Source organism: Pseudonaja textilis, chromosome 1, assembly GCF_049901715.1.
Source record: "Pseudonaja textilis isolate UNSWEBS1 chromosome 1, rPseTex1.2, whole genome shotgun sequence".
Classification (NCBI taxonomy): Eukaryota; Metazoa; Chordata; class Lepidosauria; order Squamata; family Elapidae; genus Pseudonaja; species Pseudonaja textilis.
Window position 1 is genome coordinate 293,698,578 of NC_141990.1, and position 21,095 is coordinate 293,719,672.

Genomic DNA, 21,095 nt, shown 5'->3' on the forward strand with positions numbered 1-21,095 from the left:
TGGAGAAATCTGCATTTCGGAATGGGAATCTGCATTTGGAATCAGAGCACAACTGATCAGCCTATCAGAAAACATTCATTTTAAGAAGCTTCTGGAAGGTGACTATAGTTAGGGTCAAACACACTTTTCACAGGAGGCCATTCCACAAGACTGAGAAAATATCATAAAAATACCTTCCAATCTTCTGTTCTTCTAACGTCCCAAAAACTGAGAACATTTTCTTCTCCTGAAAATGGAAGGCAGCCAGTTTCTTTCTAAATTATAAATTATAATATTCAATTTTTTTTCACTCATTTAAGATATCGTTATGTCCGTTAATCATTCAGAGTAAAAATGATCCTTTCCATGACTCAATCTAATCATTTTAAATCATAAGAATGCCCCTGCTGGGTGAAACCAAGGCCTTTAAGGCTAATAGTTGTTGTTTTTTTTACAGTAGCAACACCAGTAATGTATTGGAAGTGCAGAAGATGTTCCTTAGTGCAGCATTAGTATTTTGTGCCTGTTTCTTAATTATATTAGGATGATCCTGAACATGCAAACATTATTTAGCATCATGATTAATAATTATGGTTATTTAGTTTGACTGATTTGGGACCATGATCATTCTACATTCTACAATTGGGAAATTAAATCAATTAGAAACGTCTAAATATTGGAAACATTTACATAATACAGCCTGGAGAAGCTAAATAATGGAAGCATTTGAGGCACTTTTTATATATGATATAAAGAAACTGCATTTAAAAATATTATTTGATTAATCATATGACCCTAAGAACTTAGACCTGCTAGATTATTTACTGAAGACAGAACAAATAACAGTGACCCAGTTCAGCCAGTCATAGATATTGGTTTAGTTTAGTAATAATTAGCAACTGAGTTACAGAATTCCAAGTAAGATAGAGAATACTGAAAGATTTACAAATGGCAGGGCTCAACCCTAAATCATTGGGCCATATCATCAGGAATTCTATTAGTGATAGTCCAAAAGCATCTGAAAGGTAGCAGGGTAGGAAAGTCCGCAAAGAAGGAGAGACTTTGAGAAATCATCTGATCCAATCTCTTACCCAATACTAGAATTCACAATTACAGTATTAAGCGCTAACAGATATCCATCTAGGTTCTGTTGAAATCAATCCAGTGAAGGAGAGTCCATCATCTCCCAGGGCAAGCTGTTCCATTATTGAATAATTATTACTTTTAGGAATTACTCGTTATGTCCAACAGAAATCTATTTCTTAAAGTTATTATTTCTTGTTATGTCTTATGATGCAACTCTGAACAATTCTGCCCTGCTTCTACATTACAAGTATTCAGATAAATGAAGATACATATTTTGGCTCCCAACATCTTCTCTATAATAAATACATGCAGTATTTTCAACTATCCTTGTTTTTCATTCTAGACTCCTTATCAATTGAAGATAATATTTATAGCTTAACTGTGGGGTCGAACTGTAGGGTCCATGGAGCTCACTGAGCTTGGTTGTTTGCCTGCAGATGTTTCATTATCTGATTAGGTAACATCTTCAGTGCTAGTGAGTGCAGAGTTCACCCCCAGTGTATAAACTTGTCCTGGCAATGTTGTTGATGGGGATTTGATTTTCTTTCTGGCAGTTCCTTGATTGAAGTATTGTTTTCTTTTTGATTGTTTTTCTGGTGTTAATCCCTGTTTATCTGGGTTTTGTTACTGATATTCTTATCTTTTCGTTTCCTTTTAGCTTCTTTAATAGTCTTTTTTGAATGATCTTAAATTTGGCTTATTTTGATGTGTTTGTTGATGGTTGATTTTTCTGAGGCCCAGGCTTCCAGGAATTCCCTAGCATTTTGGATTTAGCTTGTTCTAGGACAGGCTTGTTCTAGAATTTAGCTTCTTCTATGACTGTTCTAAAATCTCAATTTCATTGAGGGCCTCATCCGAGCTGTGGTTGACCTTGGGGGGCTGAGTAGGCATGGCCAACTGGGTGGGTGTGGCTGATTGGGTGGGCATGGCCAGTTGATGCCACTCCCCAAACTACTGGCCTGTTTCCTCTTTGCACTGGGTAGATCAGGACAAAGCCATGCTGGCCCGATGTTTCCTCTTTGCATTGGGTAGATAGGGCTGAAGTGATGTGGGCCGGCCCCATGGGCTGTATCTGACCACATTGCAGTCTGGATCTGGCCCGTGAGCCTTGAGTTTGACACCCCTATTCTAGGATGTTCACAGTTTCCCAGCTGAAATTATGGTTGTGTCTGTCCATGTGTTTTGGAACTACAGGCATACTTCTATTTCTTAAGACTTGTCTGCTACAGGTTTAGTCCTTGATTTTTGTTTGTTTCTTTGTTTAAAAACTCTTTACTCAAAGTAAAGCTGAACAGTAAGAAACAAGTCATTTTTGAGGGGATACCTTGGGTAAAGAATTTGTGTATACCAGACTATATAAACTAAGAATGAAGGAGAGAATCATCAGTAGTGAGATCTTCTAGCTGGGGAAAGTCACCAACTGAAAGAGAAGCTGTAGCCAGGAAAAAAAATGGGGATTATTGACTGAATTCAATGTTCCTCAGCAACAAATGCCAGAAATCAAATTCTAATATGAAATTACTTTTGGGAAGCCTCTTGACATCAATGCAAGAAGAGAGGCTGAAAAAGGTAAAGAAGCTCCTTATCTTATTCTTCTGAGTCACTTCTGAATATTATCTTGTTTCCCAGAGTTTAAACAATGTTTCCGCTCGCTTTACCTAGATAACAGACCCGGCATATTTCCATCAAGCTCATCTTCCTTACAGGTAATCCTCACTTTACAATTACAATTAAATACCGTATATACTCGAGTATAAGCTGAGTTTTCTGGCTCTAGGCTTGCGATCTCAGAAAACAACGTGAGCCGCTGCCACCACCTCCTCCTCCCCTTCCTCCTCCCGAGCTGACTGAAAGCAGCTAGGGCTGAGGAAACGAAGCCACCTCGGCTCGCGTTGTTTTCTGAGCCTAGAGCCAGGGCGCTTTCATTGCACGGCGGAGCTTCTTGTTTCAGGAAACACCGGGCGTCGTTGCTTCCCCCTGAGGGGAGGACGATTCTGGGCTGCGTGATTGGGGGACTTCATAGCTTTGGGGGTGGGGTGGGAGCGAGGACAGACAGAGTCTGCGAAGCGGGGCTTGCCTGCCCTTGCTGGCTGCCTCTGCTTCCTTAGGGGCGGGGAAGGGGGCTCATCTGGACCAAGGGTGAGTCTCCCCCTCAGTTTCCCCTGAAGGATCTTCTGTCGCTTTTGCCTCCTCCCTATGTCTTCCCTCTGTTAAAATCCCCCCACACACACACACTTATTTTCAGGTGGATAGATTTTGTGTCTGAGCATTCTCACATGACAGTGGGTCTTCCCCCCCCCCTAAAAACAGATAAATAAAGAAAAAACAATATATCCTCATGCAAGAACTTTTCTGCTTCCGATTACCCCCATGCTTACAAGTTGCAAAGGAAACACGGAACCAGGGAAGCGGCTGCCCAGCTCCCGAGCTCCACACCATTTTTTTTTTCAGAGGGAATCTCACTTGAGTATAAGCTGAGGGGGTATTTTTCAGCACAAAAAATGTGCTGAAAAACTCGGCTTATACTCGAGTCAATAAGTTTTCCCAGTTTTTTGTGGCAAAATTAGGTGCCTCAGCTTATATTCGGGTCGACTTATACTCGAGTATATACAGTAACTACTGTTATTTCTCTCTTTAAAACACAGACAGAATTTCATCAATCTTCACATAAAATTTAGCCATAATAAAGGGTAAGGATATGCTGCCAATGGGAAGTCTAGTCACAGATATTTGGGGAAATGGAATAAGAAAATACTTTATTTAGTGAACTGACAAGACCAAGTCATAAGCTGCATTTTCCTCCAGAATCAGAAGATATCCATTCATGAAAAATTTATTTTATTTATTTATTTGTCAAGCAAGTATTAGATAACAGGAATAAGTATAAAAATGATTTTTAACACATGAAATTGATACAAATAAAATGAACATTAGGACAGGGACGGTAGGCATATTGGTGCACTTATGCACGCCCCCTACAGACCTCTTAGGATAGTAGTACAGTCTAAGGTTAAAGTTTTTGGAATCTGGGGGGAAGAAACTACAGAGTCAGGTAGAGTATTCCAGACATCGACCACTGTGTTGCTGAAGTCGTATTTCCTACAATCAAATTTGGTGTGGTTTACCTTGATTTTATATCTATTGTGCGCTCTTGTACTGTTGTTGCTGAAGCTGAAGTATTCCTTGATGGGTAGGACATTGCAATAGATAATTTTATGTACTATGCTTAGGTCGGGCCAAAGGTGGCATAGGTCTAGGTTGTCTAAGCCTAAAATTTCAAGACTGGTAGCATAAGGTATTCTGTTGTGAGTAGAGGAGTGGAGGACTCTTCTCGTGAAATATTTCTGGTCAATTCAGTCACAGATGTTGGGAAATGGTGTAAGAAAAGTCTACTTAGTTATGGATGGGTGGATAGTTGGATGTATAGATGGATGGAGGAAGGAAGGAAGGGATTTTCAATATCATTGCATTAACAAAATCTCATAGAGGAGACAAAATAATTGAAAAGAATGTTTAAAAGGTGTTTAAACAGAATGTTTAAAACAGATCAAAAGGTCTTTGATCTGTGATCAGTGGATTCAGAAATCTATAGCATTTATTTAAGAAAATGGAAAGGTGTCAAGCTTCCACATAATATGTCCCCTGAAGTAAAATCCAAGACATCCATCTTTTCTTTAAAGTCTGTTTATTAGGAACGTATCAAATTGGCAAGAACTTGGTGTAATTGCGATTCTGGTCAGATTCCGGAATTACACCCAGTAAAAAGCAAAAGTTGAAACTTCCCCCCAGAATCACAATCTCTAATCAATCTCCAATCAAAATCCATCAGTCTTGTGACTCCAAACTCCACTTTTCTCCAGGCATCTCTGTTGGGTATATCGATACACCAACTAGGTTTGGGTGAATAAATATATAAACCAAGGTTTAAGTGTTTGTAGCTTTAAGCACAAAACTGCAATGTAATTAGCTAATTAAGGGTGCGGTTGCAAGCAGCAATAAAAGGCAGTGAGAGAAACGTAACAGTCCTGCTCCCTGGTTTCTCTGCTCTCTGCCTGCCTGCTGCTTACTCCTGTTTGAGACATCTGCTTGTTACTGTTTTGTTGGCTACTGTGCTGGATACCGTTTCTGCTGAAAGAAAGGACTGTTTTCCTTGGTGAGCTGATATCCTGTGAATACTCAGCGTTGTCTTCGAGAGAAAGGTATTGGGAGGAGAAGATTTACAAGCAGATAAGAACATACTGACTAGTTAATGGACTAAGTTACTGGATGGATATATTTGTGAATGACATATGGACTGATTGACAATGCTTAAACTCTGAATGGATTAAACAACTATTTAAAACAACAAACAGTATTTTGTCTCCAGTGTGTGTATACTCTTGGGCCCAGCCTCTCTCATTTGGCTGCCTGGCTTGACTGCTGCTGTACACTCTGCTTGGGGGTTTGTCCCCAAACACTAACATTGGTTATGGGCCCAGTGCGCACAGTCTAACTAACCAGGATATAGCAGTGAGAGTTGGTGTGAGTTGCACATTACTGTAAAAACAAACTGTTTTTCATTAGTTGTTAAATAGTTATATATCTTAAGAGCAATGGCACAAGTAAATTTGCCAAATCTGTCCATGATATCCAGACTAGATGGAACAAACTATGTTTCATGGTCAATGAAATGTAGTTTACTTCTACGAAGAGAAGGTTTGTGGGACATAATAACAAACCCACCAGATGTGACTAACTTAGATCCTAATGTTGAAGAGGATGATAAACTGATACAAGACTATAAACGTAAGAATGAGCAGGCTTTATGCATCATAGGACTGACTCTCTCTGATCAGCAACTCATCCATATCCGTGGAGAGGAAAATGCTGCAAACTGCTGGGAGAACCTCAAGAAGATTTATGTTCGAGACAGTGTAGGAGCTCATATCTATCTTACACGGAAGCTGTTTAGAACACATCTTGAGAAGAATGGAGACATGTTAACTCATTTAAACTGTATGAAAAGCATTTTTCAGGAATTACAAGAAAAAGAGCTTATATTTAATGAGTTGCAACAAGTATACATCATACTGTCTTCATTGGATCGAACCTATGATGATTATGTGACGGCTTTAGAGGTATTGCCAAAAGACAGTTTATCATTAACTGAGATTACCGGCAGGCTATTAGAAGAAGCCAGAAGAAGGTCTGAACGTGACCAGCTGAGAAAAGAAGAGAAATTATCTTCAAAGCTTGAAAGAAACCAACTTAGTAAAGTAAAGCACCCGGAAGAAGAGAATTTATCTTCGACGGCATACACAATTAAAAAGTGTTTTAATTGTGGAGGCAGAGGACATTTGGCAAGATTCTGCAGAAAAGGAAAAAGCCAGAATGTAAAAAAGCCAAAGAAATCCTTTGAACTAGCCACGTTTAGCAACTGTGATGTGAAGAATGATTTATGGGTGGTGGACAGTGGTGCATCCCACTGCATCACGAGAGATAAGACAAAATTTATAAAAATGTCTACAAGCTCTCAACATATATCACTTGCCAATGGTTGGAACCTCAAGGCCAAGGGTGAAGGTATTGCATTCTGTCCATGTTTAAACCAGGATATAAAAATGTTGTATGTACCACAGTTAAAGATGAACTTGCTTTCTGTGAGGGTATTAGACAAACTAGGTTATGTAATTACATTTAAGGATAATAATTGCATAATTGAAAAAGACAACAAAAGGGTAACTGCAGCTTTAAATGGAACATTGTATGTATTACATGATAGTAAGAAAGGGGAGGCACAGACTGTATTTAACAATACAAAGCCTCATAATGAATGTATCCATTTATTGCATAGGCGTTTGGGGCATGTAAACTTTAAAATGCTAAAACGTACAGTAGAGTTATCTGATGGCATAAGGTTAAAACCTTGTGATAAATATTTGCGTTGTAATGTCTGTTGTGAAGATAAGAGTAAAATATTGCCTGCAAATAGGCTAAATGGTTTCAAAACTAAAGAACCTTTAGAAGTAGTATTTGCAGACATTATAGGTCCAAAGAAACCCATTATGGGGGGTGCTCGATATATACTGAGCATTATGGACCATTACTCTAGATATGGGTTTTGCTACCTAATGAAAAGCAAAACTGAAACATATCAACATTTCTTCAACTGGTTAAAGTTTGCAGAAAGAAAGAGTAAACGGCAACTGATAACCCTGGTGACAGATAATGGTACGGAATTTGTTAACAGCAAATTCCAGAATAGATTAAAGGTAGCTGGAATAGAGCACAAGAAATCTGCACCATACAGACCACAACACAACGCATTTATAGAGAGAAGAGGCCAAACACTACAGGCAATGGTTAGAACAATGTTAACTGATTCTGGATTACCTGATTCTTTGTGGGGGGAGGCCACAATGTGTGCTAATAACATATTGAACAACGTTGTTAACTCAACTACTGGTGAAATACCATTCACCATGTGGCATGGCAGGAAGCCTGATCTGAGTTACCTGCACACATTTGGTGCACCAGCATGGGTGCATATCCCTACACAACTCAGGCGTAAAGGGCAACACAGAGCTAAACAATTATTCTTCGTTGGTTACCAAGCTAACCATAGGGCATATAGATTTTGGGAGAAAGGCACATATAAGGTGTTATGTAGTGCCAATGCCCAATTTCTAGAGCACGTAGGATGGAATAAGTTAGAACAGGATAACAATAAAGAAGTAATTATTGAATCCTATAGAAATCCCATTAATTATCCCTGTAACTTTAAAAATAAAGTAAAGAGAGAAGTACAGGAAGAGATAGAGCCCATAAAGGAAGAAATAGCTGAGCAAGCTGAGGAACATGAACAGGTAGTAACTCAAAAAAGTCCTCATACAAGCCCTGTAATTCCCAGAAGAACTACACGAATATCTAGACCGCCTGATAGATACCAGGCTAACACAGTGTGCCAGGTTAATAAAGTTCCATATACTGTGGATGAAATAAAAATGTATCCTTCTAAAGATAAGGAAAGTTGGTATGCAGCAATGAATAAGGAATTGAGATCCTTGAAGGATATGAAAGTATATGAAAATGTGAGATTACCTGTTGATATAAAACCCATTGGCTGCAAATGGATTTTTAAGATCAAAACTGATAAGGATGGAAACATAATCCATAAGGCAAGATTAGTAGCCCAAGGTTTTAGACAAAGTGACAATGACTATGATGAAGTATTTGCACCTAGTCTTAAGGCAGCAACATTAAGGGCAGCCTTAGTGTGGGCAGCAAGCAAGAAATATATAGTTAACCATCTAGATGTAGAAACTGCTTACTTGCACGCTCCACTAAGACATACTGTATATATGAAAAAGCCTATTGGATTTAAAGGTGAAAATAATAATGATTGTTGGTTGTTAAAGAAGAGCCTCTATGGTCTTAAACAATCTGGCTATGAATGGAACCAGTATATTGTAAAGGAACTAAACAATATAGGGTTTAAAGCTGGTTTAGCCGATCCATGTCTATTTAAAAGGGAGACAAATGGGAAAATATCATTATTATTATTGTTCACGGATGATATTGCTTTGATTACTGAGACTAATGATGAAGCAAATAAAATAATAGCATCATTAGCTAAGAAAATAAAAATCAAGCAATTAGGGGAGATAAAGAGATATCTAGGTTTGAATATACTGAAAACACAGAAAGGTTTTAAGATATCTCAGGAGGATAAGATATCTAAATTGCTAATAGAGTATAAGATGGAACTTTGTAAGCCTGCAAAGACTCCAATGAGTCAGGATATTTGCAAAATGGATGCTCAAAGTCCCAAGTTTGATAAAGTAATATATCAATCTTTGATTGATAGCTTATCATACATTAGCAATTGGTCAAGGCCAGATATAGCTTATAGTATTAATCAACTGGCACGACACAATAATGATCCACTTCAATGTCATTGGATAGCATTAAAGAGAATTTTAAGATATCTTAAAGGAACATTACACCATGCACTGTATCTAGAACCAAAAGGTGATCTCATATTGAGTGCTTATGCAGATGCTAGTTTTTGCATCAGAAAGAGACACAAGAAAGTCGACTTCAGGAACAGCCATAATGCTGGGTAAGACATTAATAGGTTGGAAGTCAATAAGACAACAGCATATAAGTTTGTCTACTATGGAGGCAGAATTCTCCTGTTTATCGTTATTATGTACTGAATTAATTATGTATAAACAAATGATGAATGACATGGGATTAACTGTAAATTATCCTATAATTGTACATGAAGATAATCAGGCAGCAATTCAAATGGCCACAAATATCGCAGTAAAAACTAGGAGCAAGCATACAGATTTAAGGTACCTAAACGTTAGACAATCTGTAAAGAGTAAAATGATACAGCTGGAGTACTGCATGTCGGAGGACAATATAGCTGATAATTTTACTAAAGCCCAAGGTGCCATTAAGCACCTAGAGAGTTGTGAAAAGTATGGGTTTAGATTGTAAGGGTATTATATATTTATCTCACCCAAAAGGGGAGAATGTTGGGTATATCGATACACCAACTAGGTTTGGGTGAATAAATATATAAACCAAGGTTTAAGTGTTTGTAGCTTTAAGCACAAAACTGCAATGTAATTAGCTAATTAAGGGTGCGGTTGCAAGCAGCAATAAAAGGCAGTGAGAGAAACGTAACAGTCCTGCTCCCTGGTTTCTCTGCTTTCTGCCTGCCTGCTGCTTACTCCTGTTTGAGACATCTGCTTGTTACTGTTTTGTTGGCTACTGTGCTGGATACCGTTTCTGCTGAAAGAAAGGACTGTTTTCCTTGGTGAGCTGATATCCTGTGAATACTCAGCGTTGTCTTCGAGAGAAAGGTATTGGGAGGAGAAGATTTACAAGCAGATAAGAACATACTGACTAGTTAATGGACTAAGTTACTGGATGGATATATTTGTGAATGACATATGGACTGATTGACAATGCTTAAACTCTGAATGGATTAAACAACTATTTAAAACAACAAACAGTGTTTTGTCTCCAGTGTGTGTATACTCTTGGGCCCAGCCTCTCTCATTTGGCTGCCTGGCTTGACTGCTGCTGTACACTCTGCTTGGGGGTTTGTCCCCAAACACTAACAATCTCCTCTGTTCCCACGGAAAAAATGCCACCTAGACATAACGTTCCCCCTAGAGATACTATAACCCACTTGTCAACAGCTAGAGAGTGGCGAGCCTGAAACACCATTCAATTCCTTTGCAAAATGCCTAAAGGAAGCTAAAAAGAGAATAGACAAAGCTAGAATAAAATATGGCTACACATATGTCATCTTCAGGGTTGACAAAAGGATTCTAATTTTCCGGAGGGGTGTATCTGTTAATTTAAACAAATCTTGCAGTTAATTACAGTGGAACTATGTTCTCATTGTTTTATATGGGATTTATTTTATTATTATTATTTTTTAAAGAATCATGCCTATGGCCAAATTGTCTGCGTATTGGATTGTCAGCAGCATTTAGCAGGGATTATCCACCTTTCCACTCTTGCAATCCCATAGTGAAAAACAGTGGTACAAGAGTACAAAGAACAAAGATCATTCAAATTATTTTGAGATTTGTTCCAAAGGAACAGTTACCTCAAAAACTTTTCTGTGAGACTATTTTGTTCTGGGTTGAAAACACATTTTATGCACATTCCTCATCTCCTTTTAGTGGCCCCCTAATCCCTTGTGGGGTGGAGTCTAGGCAACTGAACAAAGCTGAGTGTTTACTGACCGGATGCCCTTTCTGTCACCAATGCGGAGTTATATTCAACAGATATACATGCCCAGAAAGAGAAATATCTGCCCCTACCTAGGTTCAAACTCATAGCCTCTTGATTGTGGGGCAAGAACTTCACCTCTAGGCCACCACATCACTTACCTACCTTTATGCCCTGATAACATCATATTTAAAACAGAAATCTGTATGGTTAGGGATCAGTTGCAACACAGAAATATTTTTAGTTGCACTTTCCGCTGCTATTTATTTCTGAATATAAAAGACTCATCATGCTTAAGCCAAAAATGTATTTATTTCCATATTATATACAATGTATACTGTACACCTCCGTCATATTCCATATACCTGCATATGCTTAAAGGCTCATTGAAGAATTGTCCAATGTTTCTTTTCCCCCAGAACATTTCCTAACCCAGGAATATTGTACTGAGATATGGCAATTAGAATTGCTCTTTCCCAACTCTAGAAATTAGCTACAGATTTTCAAATGGTGGTATAAAAGAGTGACCTACAAGATGACAGAACCTAACAACAAGTTTATTGTAAAACCATTTTGAAGATGTTTTCTTACTTTCCTCACAAAAAATTGACTTCAATCAATTATAATGAAATTGCAGATTGTCTTCTGTTAGTCCGGACCTAGCCGTTGCTTTTAGGGAGGTATTTTGATTGTTACCTGAACAAAATGACATATTTTAATAATTATTATTCGGCCGGATTCATAATTCTCGCTAGAAAAGCGATGTTGTCCATTGACTCAGGCCTAATTACCACCAGGAAAGGTCTGTTAAATGTGATAACTGGAGGTTTGGTTCTAGCAGAACGTAGCATAAATTGTATAACAGTGACAGCTGCTGCTTCTGTACCACTCTCACAAACATTCAGCATAGTTTTATGAATGGCCTGTAGGAAAAAAAACAGTTTTTACTAATAAAAGCTTTACCTTACATTAGTCATAGATGGATATTGTAATAATCTTTGTCTGAGGATTTTTCCCCATGAAAGATCCTTGAAGTAACTGTTCTGTTTGACACAGTATTAAGGCATATGTATTAAGGCATCTCATGTTGTATATCCAAAACTAAAAAAAAAAATTGGGGGGGAAATGTATATGGTAGGTTAATATATCTGGTGAAAGAAATTAGCAGGGCCAATGCTTTGGCATCTTGGAAAGTCACCACATCCAATTTATATGGGGAGTTTTGGGGAAGAGTGGGATATGTGTAGTTGTACATATGCACATAACACAAACATATCAGAGGTGGAATTCAGCAGGTTCTGACCAGTTCTGGAGAACTGGTAGTGGAAATTTTGAGTAGTTCAGAGAACCGGCAAATGCCACCTCTGACTGGAGATTTTACAGTATCCTTTCCCTGTCACACCCAGCAAACCATGCCCACAGAACTGGTAGTAAAAAAAATTTGAATCCCACCACTGATATGCATTGTTATTTTGATGACTTTATTATGTTGGAAGCTGTTAAATAGGGCTTTTGTGTTCATGTTCCATGAGTTGAAGAGGATCTGTGTCAATTAGGGGAAAGACTTTGATTTTTTTAAAATTTGTGCATCTTTTAATTGATAGAAAAATGGGATAAAGCAGTCCCACAAGCTGAACCCATGCAACCATGGGCTTAACAGGTGACAACCATTCAAAGTGTGGGAGCCAGTGCAGCTTGTGGAGCAGAAGTGTAACATGGGTGTATCAAGACATACCTCTAACTGCCCGAGCCACTACATTATGGGCCAGTTATAACTTTCAGATAATCTTCAACTGGTGTACCTGAAAGGTTATGGGCAACACTCCCCCCCATCCAATTAAGGCTGCCACCTGTTTTGTTTGAAAGAGACATGAGTATAGAAGAACCTCTGGATTGTGACAATTCTGTTTGGGATAGTGTGCCTCCATCTCTAGAGAACCAAAGATGCAAAAGCACTGGATCCAGTGGGCCCTGAGAAATGCACTATTAGAGATGGAGTTGAGTATCATTAGCACATGATATTGGTGTAGTGATTAAGGCATCAAACACTATTCAATTTAAATAGAAATAGTTGGATGTTTAATTTGCTCTGCAAATTATGCTATTGTTAGTATATGAATCAGAATGCAATTCTCCTTCCATTTTAACACAACTCTCTCTCTGTGTGTGTGTGTGTATAGATAGATATAGATAGATAGACAGACAGACAGACAGACAGACAGACAGACAGACAGACAGACAATCAAAGAAAAGAAGCAGCAGCAACGAAGTGGAAGCCTGTCTCAAGCGTTCTTCATATTTGTTTAGATGGAGGCTAGAACTAAGCTTTCAATTTTTTTTTTAAAGTATTTGATTTGAAGAAAAGGGCAATACCGCCAGCTACCAACCTCACTCCCATACGTACTTTTGAAACCTTCAGATTGCGTTCTCCCGTGATTCCAGATAAGTCACTAGTGTTGTTAAAGATAGCTGTCACTCCCATTCTTTGTAACAAGTCTTTGATGTTGTAAGATGTAGAAATGGTAAACTTAGGAAAGTCCAGATTTATATTTCTGGTTAACCAAAACAAAGAAAACAATCCAAATATTATATTTTCAGTTTTGTGACCATAGTTCCATTACATTGTATTGCATTCAAAGTGTAAAAGCTTTGTATATGTGTGTTTGTGTGTTTGTGTGTGTTTGTACATATATATGTAAATGAATTTATTATTTATTTTTATTTATCTTACTTAAGAAAAAAATACTTAAGAAGAAACAATTTGTTGGGGAAAGCTCTACGGGAAAGAGATCACTTTTCCTTTATAGATTAAAAACTAATTAAGTAAGAACTAAATAAGTAAGGGGAATCACATGGACACACTGAACCAGTTCCAGTTTCTTTATTCAGATAGGTTTGCAGGCAGAGGTGCCATGCAGAGAGATAGCTTTTATGTCCTTATATTCTCTCTCTCCCTCTCTCCCTCTCCCTCTCTCTCTACATGAATACTGTCATCACAATTGTTGGTCGACAATCAGGAATACCATCTTTACAAATTCCATAGTCATATCTCATTTATCTGTAAACATTTTTTAATTAAAATTATTTGGTGCTTACCCATGTACGTAGTCCTTGGCTTACAATCAAAAGTGAGCCCAAACTTTCTGTTGCTGAGTGAGACATTTGTTAAGCAGATTTTGCCCCAATTTACAATCTTTCTTGTCACAATTGTTAAGTGCAGTTGGTAAGTAAACACAATTGTTAAATGAATCCCTGTGGTTGTTAAATTAGTAATCCAGATGAAAAGTGAAACTGTCTTCCCCATTGACTTTGCCTGTCAGGAGGTCACAAGAGGTGATCACATGATCCCCGGAGACTGCAACCATCATAAATAGGAGTCAGTTGTCAGGCATCTGACTTTTGATCACATGACCATGGGGATGCCACAGTGGTTGTAAGTGTGAAAAATGACCATAAGTCACTTTTGTCAGTGCCATTGTAACTTTAAATGGTCACTAAATGAACCTTTGTAAGTTGAGGACTATCTGTATGCAGTGTCATATCTAGATTTCAGATAATTAGAAGTAATCACAGAAATATTTTTCTGCTTAATATAGACTTGATAATTTGTTAGAAATAACTTTTGAAGGAGTTGCAGCCAATCTCGCATATAATGTTTGTACAATATAAAAGTGTTTGATTTTATAACGAATTCATGAGCCGAGGTGGTACAGTGGTTAGAGTGCAGTACTGCAGGCTACTTCATCTGACTGCTAGCTGCAGTTCGGCATATCGAATCTCACCAGGCTCAAGGTTGACTCAGCCTTCCATCCTTCCGAGGTGGGTAAAATGAGGACCCAGATTGTTGGGGGTAATATGTTGACTCTATAAACCGCTTAAAAAAGGCTGTAAAAGCACTATAAAGCAGTATATAGGTCTAAGTGCTATTGCTAATTCAAGACATAAAAATTTAGAAGTAAGGGGATTGTAACAATGTTGAGAAAAGACTTACTTATTCGTCAAGGAGGTTGTCCATTTATACAGGGTTTCTGTCACCAAAGCTGCCTCCACGCGTTCTAACTTCCCTTCATCCGGTAGAATAAACAATGCCGTAACATTTCCTTTATAAGGAATTTCTACCACCCAGCAAGAAAGATTTTGATCACGGAAAATGTTATAGTTGTCCGTGCGTCTCATAAAATCAATCTCCACTGTTGTGTTTGCATCTACAAAGAAGTCTTTTTTTCTGGTCAAATGAGCGTCAAAAGGTTTTTCCCAGGAAGCTTGAAAAAAGAAAAGAAAATCAGGGTAGTGATTGTGGAATGGGGGGAACGGAGGGACAAAGATTAGATAGGGGATAATCTGAGTAATTCATTCCCCTCAAAGTAGGAATTAATTACTCACTCATATTTCTTCTTTTTCACTCAACCGGAATAGAAGGGCTGCAACTGTGTGCTTTAGTAAGATCAATGCATTGATCATCTTCTCTGATAGGCAGGAATTTTTCCAAAGCATTCAGGATTTCCTGAGATTTGTTGAATCTCTGATTGTGGAAAGTTCTGATCATGTCATGCAACCAAATGTTTCCAGAAAATGAACTGATCAAAACATAAAAGGTTTTCTCTAATACTGGGTTGAACATTAATTAATCAATATTCTCCACATTAGCATAGTGATGTGTATGTGATAGTGAAAGTGCAATTTGTTACTGAGGAAACATGCAGAACTAAGATGGCAGACCTAAGGTTTTTTTCCCTCAGCAATCCTTGGAAACCTCCCTTAAAATTATAAAGCAGAAGTCCTTGTTACTTATTTATTTCTTTATTCAACTTGTACGGCCACATCTCTTAAATACACGATTCTAAGTAAAGGTAAAGGTTCCCCTCGCTCATACGTGCTAGTCATTTCCAGTTCTAAGGAGTGGTGCTCGTCTCCGTTACAAAGCCGAAGAGCCAGCGCTGTCCGAAGACATCTCCGTGGTCATGTGGTCAGCATGACTAAATGCTGAAGGCGCACAGAACGCTGTTACCTTCCCACCAAAATAGTCCCTATTTTTCTACTTGTATTTTTGCATGCTTTCGAACTGCTAGGTTGGGACAATAATTCTGATTTTAGTCAGCTAATAATTAAAAACAAAGTAAATAATAATAGTAATAATCCAAAACTATAGTGATAATAAAATAGCAGCCAGCAACAATACATAACAAACACTTACCGTGGAAGAAATTGCTCCTTTTAACACAACTGTAAAAAAATATTTTTACCATTCCCTTCCTAACTTCTAAAACTTGAAATTTTCCAGCTGCTAGCAGTACAGATATTCCTCATTTAATAAGTGCAGTTGGGACTTGCAACTCATTGCTAAGTGCTGTGATTGTTATGCAAATCATCACATGTCTATGACAGATTTACAGCTTTACTTCTGCTTTGGTTGTTAACTGAATAACCACAATCATTAGGTGAGATATGTTATTACGACTTGCAATTTTGTTTCCATGTTCTCCATTAATGCACCCCCCCCCCAACACAATACAACTCACAGTGAAGACAGAAAATCCCTACCCAGTGAATGCTATTAACAAACGACCCTATTGTGTCGTATGAACTTATTGCATGTTGCGCCAGCTCCGCAAGTCACTTGTACTATGTTGCTGTAAAGTTATTTTCCATTCAGGAGTCTGACAGCCCATGGTTAAAAACTATTCTTCACCCTCCTTTGTGCAGCTGCCTATGCTTCTATATCTCCTTCCTGATGGTAGGAAAATAAACAAGTGCTGACCAGGGTGTCAGTCATCCCTGAGGATTTTCCTCACTCTTCTAAGGCAGCGAGCCCTAGCGATGTCGTCTAGTGGTATCAGGGGACAGGCCACAATGTTTTGCACTGTGTTCACCACCCTCTGTAATGTCTTTCTATCCATGACTGTCAAGCCAGCATACCACACCGTAATGCAGTGAGTGAGGATGCTTTCTATTGTGGACCGGTAAAAGGAGGTCATAAGTTGTTGTTCTCTTTGTTCTTTCGCAAGACCCTGAAGAAATGGAGTCTCTGTTTGGCCTTTCTGGCCACCTAGATCATGTTGATTTTCCAGATGATATTTTTTCTGAGGCAGGCTCCCAGGAATTTAAAGAAGGAAACTCTCTCCACACAGCCCTCCTCGATGTAAAGTGGGGCAGGTTCCTCTCTCTTCTTCTGGAAGTCTAACACCATCTCCTTTGTCTTGCTGTTGTTCAGGTGCAGGTTGTTTTCTAAGCACCCGGTGGGTAATTTTTGAACCTCCCCCCTGTACCCTGTTTTGTCTCCACCAAATTTCCTGACAGTTAGAACAATTAATCAGTGGAACCACTTGCCTCCAGAAGTTGCAAATGTTCTAACATTGGAAGTTTTAAAAAGAAGAGATTGGATAACCATTTGTCTGAAATGGTTTAGGGTTTCCTGCTTAAGCAGGGGGTTGAACCTGAAGACCTCCAAGGTCCCTTCCAACTCTTCTCTTCTCTTCTACTACCTAATATATGCAAAGATATATAAGTTTTGAAGTTTAAAGGGTATAGTGAGTAGATCAGGCAAGGTGCAGAAAGCAGCTGGGGTGCGAGGGCAAGGGTGGGCAAGCAAAAACGTGAGATATATAGGACGGGATAGTGTCTGAGTGGATGGGCAGGCCCAACCAGTGGTCGTAACTACCGGTACGGATGAGCTGGTCCGAACCACCAGCAGCCCACCACTGGTGTGGCCTGTGCATGATACATCCAGCCCATGGGCTGCCAGTTTGACACTCCTGAATGATAGGCAGATAGATAGATGAGAGATAGATAGATCAGAAAAAGTTCAAGAAAATAATATTCTTTTCTCCACCCAGATACTTGAATTTCATTCTTATATTTCTATAAAATGCTCAATACAAGACTGGCAGCCTTTTAGTAGTATATAATCAAGAAGAAGAAGGCTTCCCCATTCCTGTAGCTTACCATAGCATGTGTTCTCTTACAGGATGACTGGAAAGATATAAAAGAAAGGTGGATCCATTTATAAACAACTGTTCTTCTACCTACCTTTGAAGAAGATGTAATTCACAAGGACCATCACAGTATCTGGGTCTAAATGTTCAATGGCATGAGGTATTTTCCCATGAGTTTTGTTTCCCACATAGTCATTGATCTGCTTTTTAACCAGTCTGGGTACACTGAAATTGGTAGAGAATCCCTCAGCTTCATAAAACATTTTGGCATCTTCCAAAAATTTAGCCAATAATTTCAAGGATTTTTCAATGAACAGGACATTGCCTATGTTCAGCTGGGCTTTACTGTTTGGATGGCTAAGTCCATTGATAAGATGTTGGAATCCTTCATGTATCTTTCTCTCTTCAATGTCTGAGAGGTTAAAACCAAGTGTTTTGTGAATCTGATTCTTAGTTTCTGATATGGCACCTAATGTCAATAGTGCAAAAGCTGCTGAGATGCTCAAGGGAGAGAAGAAAATATTTTTGGCACCTGCATCTGAAGCAATTTCGTGGTACAATCTGAATGCAAATTCAGAATTATTGGAAACTATCTTATGATAGTTTAGGAACTTCTGCCCTTCTTCTGCCAAACGAAGTTCATGATGTTTGTGTGGATTTTTATCTTTAGGGACGTGGTCATGATCAGGATATTCTGGGAATTGATGGCAACATACTTGAAGACTAATCAGTAACAAGAAATTGATGATGGACTTCATTGTACTTCTTCTGCTAGTAGTCCCTATAGAAGATATTAGAGGAACAATCCAGAAATACATAGGAATTATGTAAGAATGGTAAATTATGCCCTATAGCTATATATTTACATAGCATAATTAATTTAGCTTACCTGAAAGTAGTATAAGAAGGAATTTTAGAAGTTAATTTCACAAATTTGCATATATATACATATATACATGTACACACACACACACACACACACACATACACACACACACATTCTACAATGGTGCTTTCAGCATTTTAATAGCAGTGGTTTCAAAAACATAACAAAAAACTACATTGTTCTAAATATTTGTAAAATAATTACACATTTTATCATTTTCTCTAAAACAATAATATACATTTTTGACCAGATATTTGGGTTTTTATAACAGTCTGAAATCCTAAAGGCTCATTTTATATTTATTTTGTTGTTTATGAGGATTCTAATCCTCATCTTTCAGGCAACTTTAATGCTGACTATTTCCATTTCTTCAGGCTACTAGCAAATTATTCTCCAGTACTCTAACCCTCCCCCCGCCCCCCAAATATGGCATGTCTACTAAAAGAAAGTCTACAAAATTACTAGGAAGTTCTGCTTTTTCTCTTATAATAGAGGGGAAAAAAGTCTATGATTAGCTTGCTATTAATTTAAGCCCTCAGTCTGAAAAACTCTTTTGGTTTGTCAGAAGCCAGCATTAAATCTTCATTCAGGAAGTCTGCACTGATAGCCTATCTTTCTGTGTAGGAGAAGATTGAATAGCTCTGGCTCAAGATTGAATAGTGCTGCATTGGTATCAGGTTCTCCCAAACTCACATTTTGGGGAGATTTCTCACTTTCTTTTGGGTAAGAAGTGGAGTAGGTGACATGAGCATCATGTAACTGTGCTTTTCTGAGGTAATACAATGGAATTTTGTCTGCATTCTGAATCACATGAGAAGATATATCTCATTCTGATTAACATTGTTTACATGCATTTTCACTCATGGGATGTGATGGCCTCTTTTTCCTTTTCTTGAGACTTGATGACCTATTCCTAACTGCTATACTGGATATATACAACCTTCTGAAATATATTTTAAGGCCATATATGCGGCTGCAGGAAGGAGAGGGAGTAAATTTGTCCTCCATCCTGTAAACAGAAATCATTATTCCGGAAGGGAGGTTAAATTAGACGTTACCCAGGGTTTCCTAATCCACAGCAGGAAGCAGAGATCTTGCCAGAAGCATTAATAAACTAAGATATAGGAAAATTGCATATGATACTTACAATTCTTCAAAAGTATTTCATGCCACTCTGCTGAATTACAAACATCACTGAAATTTATATACAACTCTGGGAGTTAGTATTCATTGTTAATCATTAAACAGAGTAAATAGGGAGTGGAAAGGGAGCCTGAGTGCAAAATGTGATGCAATCTATTTGTAGCTTAGCTGACCTTTGCAAAAACATTGGCTGGAAAGAAGATGCCTACAGGCAAGTATAAGTATTGGGTAATTGTAGACCCACTTGTTTTTGAGAGTGGAAGAGGGGGCCTGATCACCCACCTAGGTCCAGAATCGGTGAATCCTAACGAGGCCCAAGAGTTGTGTGGGTGGTTAAGCCATTGCAGTTCCTGTTGGTGACCGTTGGAACGTCCAACATCGCAGGTCGGTGGCAGTGTCTTAGAAATGGGTGGTGGAGGAAGTGTCCCCTGGACATCTCTTCAGTGTATGCTAAAGAATTTTAAGAAGGGTTTTAGTGGAGATTATGGAAGCCCAAAGGCAGTTTTAATCTGGACATCATTTCAAAAGTCCATCAGATTGTTACTGATCCAGGTAGTAGTCACCCAGATCAACACCAGTATATTGACCAGTGACAAGTAGTAGTAAAACAGAATCCTGAATGGCTTCGCAAATGCTGAGTCGAACTCATGAGGGTCAGTGTGGCCCAAATGAACAGAAATCCCAGATATCAGATCAAGAAGAATCAGATTAAAATCAAATCTATCTTGAAAACTGAACCCTATGAAGAAGATAATCCTCCTCCATATGCCCCTGTGTATCTTCATCCAATGGCCCAAGGCAGGCAAAGACACACACACCCCATGTTGATGATGGCAATAATCAAGTTCCCAGGGCAGGAGCGCAGGAAATACAAAAGGAAATGCCAAAAACAGATCAAGGGGTTAGGCCTAAGGAACCTCTTCAGCTTCCACCTAACCCTTGGTCTGAATGAAGATAGGGGGCATCTAGATTTGTAGTTGTTGGCTCCCTTTTCTGCTGATGTTATAAATGTACAAGGAGTTGATGGCTCTGTAAATTGCCACCCTTTTCTAAAGCCCCTGAGATGTTCCCTGAATAGAAGGGACATTGAAAATCAATTCCTATACATGCCCGAGTGTCCCATTCCCTTATGGGCCAGGACATGTTATGCAAAATGGCGGCAACTTTGTCATTTGAGGAAGATAAAATGGCACTAGTCATGAGGCATTTTCCAAATAAGATGTGGCAAGTAATGATGGCCCAAGAGGTTTGAGTCCTCGATACTTGGCAGGAGTTTGATGTGCACCAATTATGGGCAGAAGATAATCCACCAGGATACGCAGTGCACCATG

General features: G+C 38.6%; 1 protein-coding gene and 1 long non-coding RNA gene across 14 annotated transcripts in view; one reads left to right on the forward strand and one right to left on the reverse strand.

The window, feature by feature from the left end:
• Positions 1 to 11,096: 11,096 nt before the first annotated feature.
• LOC113447022 (alpha-1-antitrypsin-like) lies at positions 11,097 to 19,797 on the reverse strand. Its single transcript, XM_026716998.2, has 5 exons — positions 19,769 to 19,797; positions 17,830 to 18,516; positions 14,795 to 15,065; positions 13,208 to 13,355; positions 11,097 to 11,726 (listed from the first exon to the last, which is right to left on the reverse strand). The coding sequence occupies exons 2-5, from the start codon at positions 18,491 to 18,493 to the stop codon at positions 11,529 to 11,531; spliced, it is 1,281 nt and encodes a 426-aa protein (XP_026572783.1). The 5' UTR covers positions 18,494 to 18,516; positions 19,769 to 19,797; the 3' UTR covers positions 11,097 to 11,528.
• Positions 19,798 to 19,869: 72 nt separating this feature from the next.
• LOC148128257 (uncharacterized) overlaps positions 19,870 to 21,095 on the forward strand; it is a 299,527-nt gene continuing 298,301 nt past the window's right edge. For 11 of the 13 annotated variants that reach the window (XR_015741138.1, XR_015741139.1, XR_015741145.1 and 8 more), the window contains exon 1: positions 20,001 to 20,148. This is a non-coding gene — a long non-coding RNA (uncharacterized LOC148128257). Of the gene's footprint in view, positions 20,149 to 21,095 lie in introns of all 13 variants that reach the window. The other 2 variants (XR_015741137.1, XR_015741136.1) reach the window with 1 other exon arrangement.

What these genes read in the sequence shown, in the direction of transcription:
- LOC113447022 (XM_026716998.2), bottom strand. Translation starts at nt 18,493, where the DNA reads ATGAAGTCCATCATCAATTTCTTGTTACTGATTAGTCTTCAAGTATGT. An exon ending in GAATTACATCTTCTTCAAAG is followed by an intron (nt 15,066 to 17,829) that starts GTAGGTAGAAGA and finishes TCTTTTTTCAAG; the next exon opens with CTTCCTGGGAAAAACCTTTT. An exon ending in ACAACCTCCTTGACGAATAA is followed by an intron (nt 13,356 to 14,794) that starts GTAAGTCTTTTC and finishes TTGGTTAACCAG; the next exon opens with AAATATAAATCTGGACTTTC.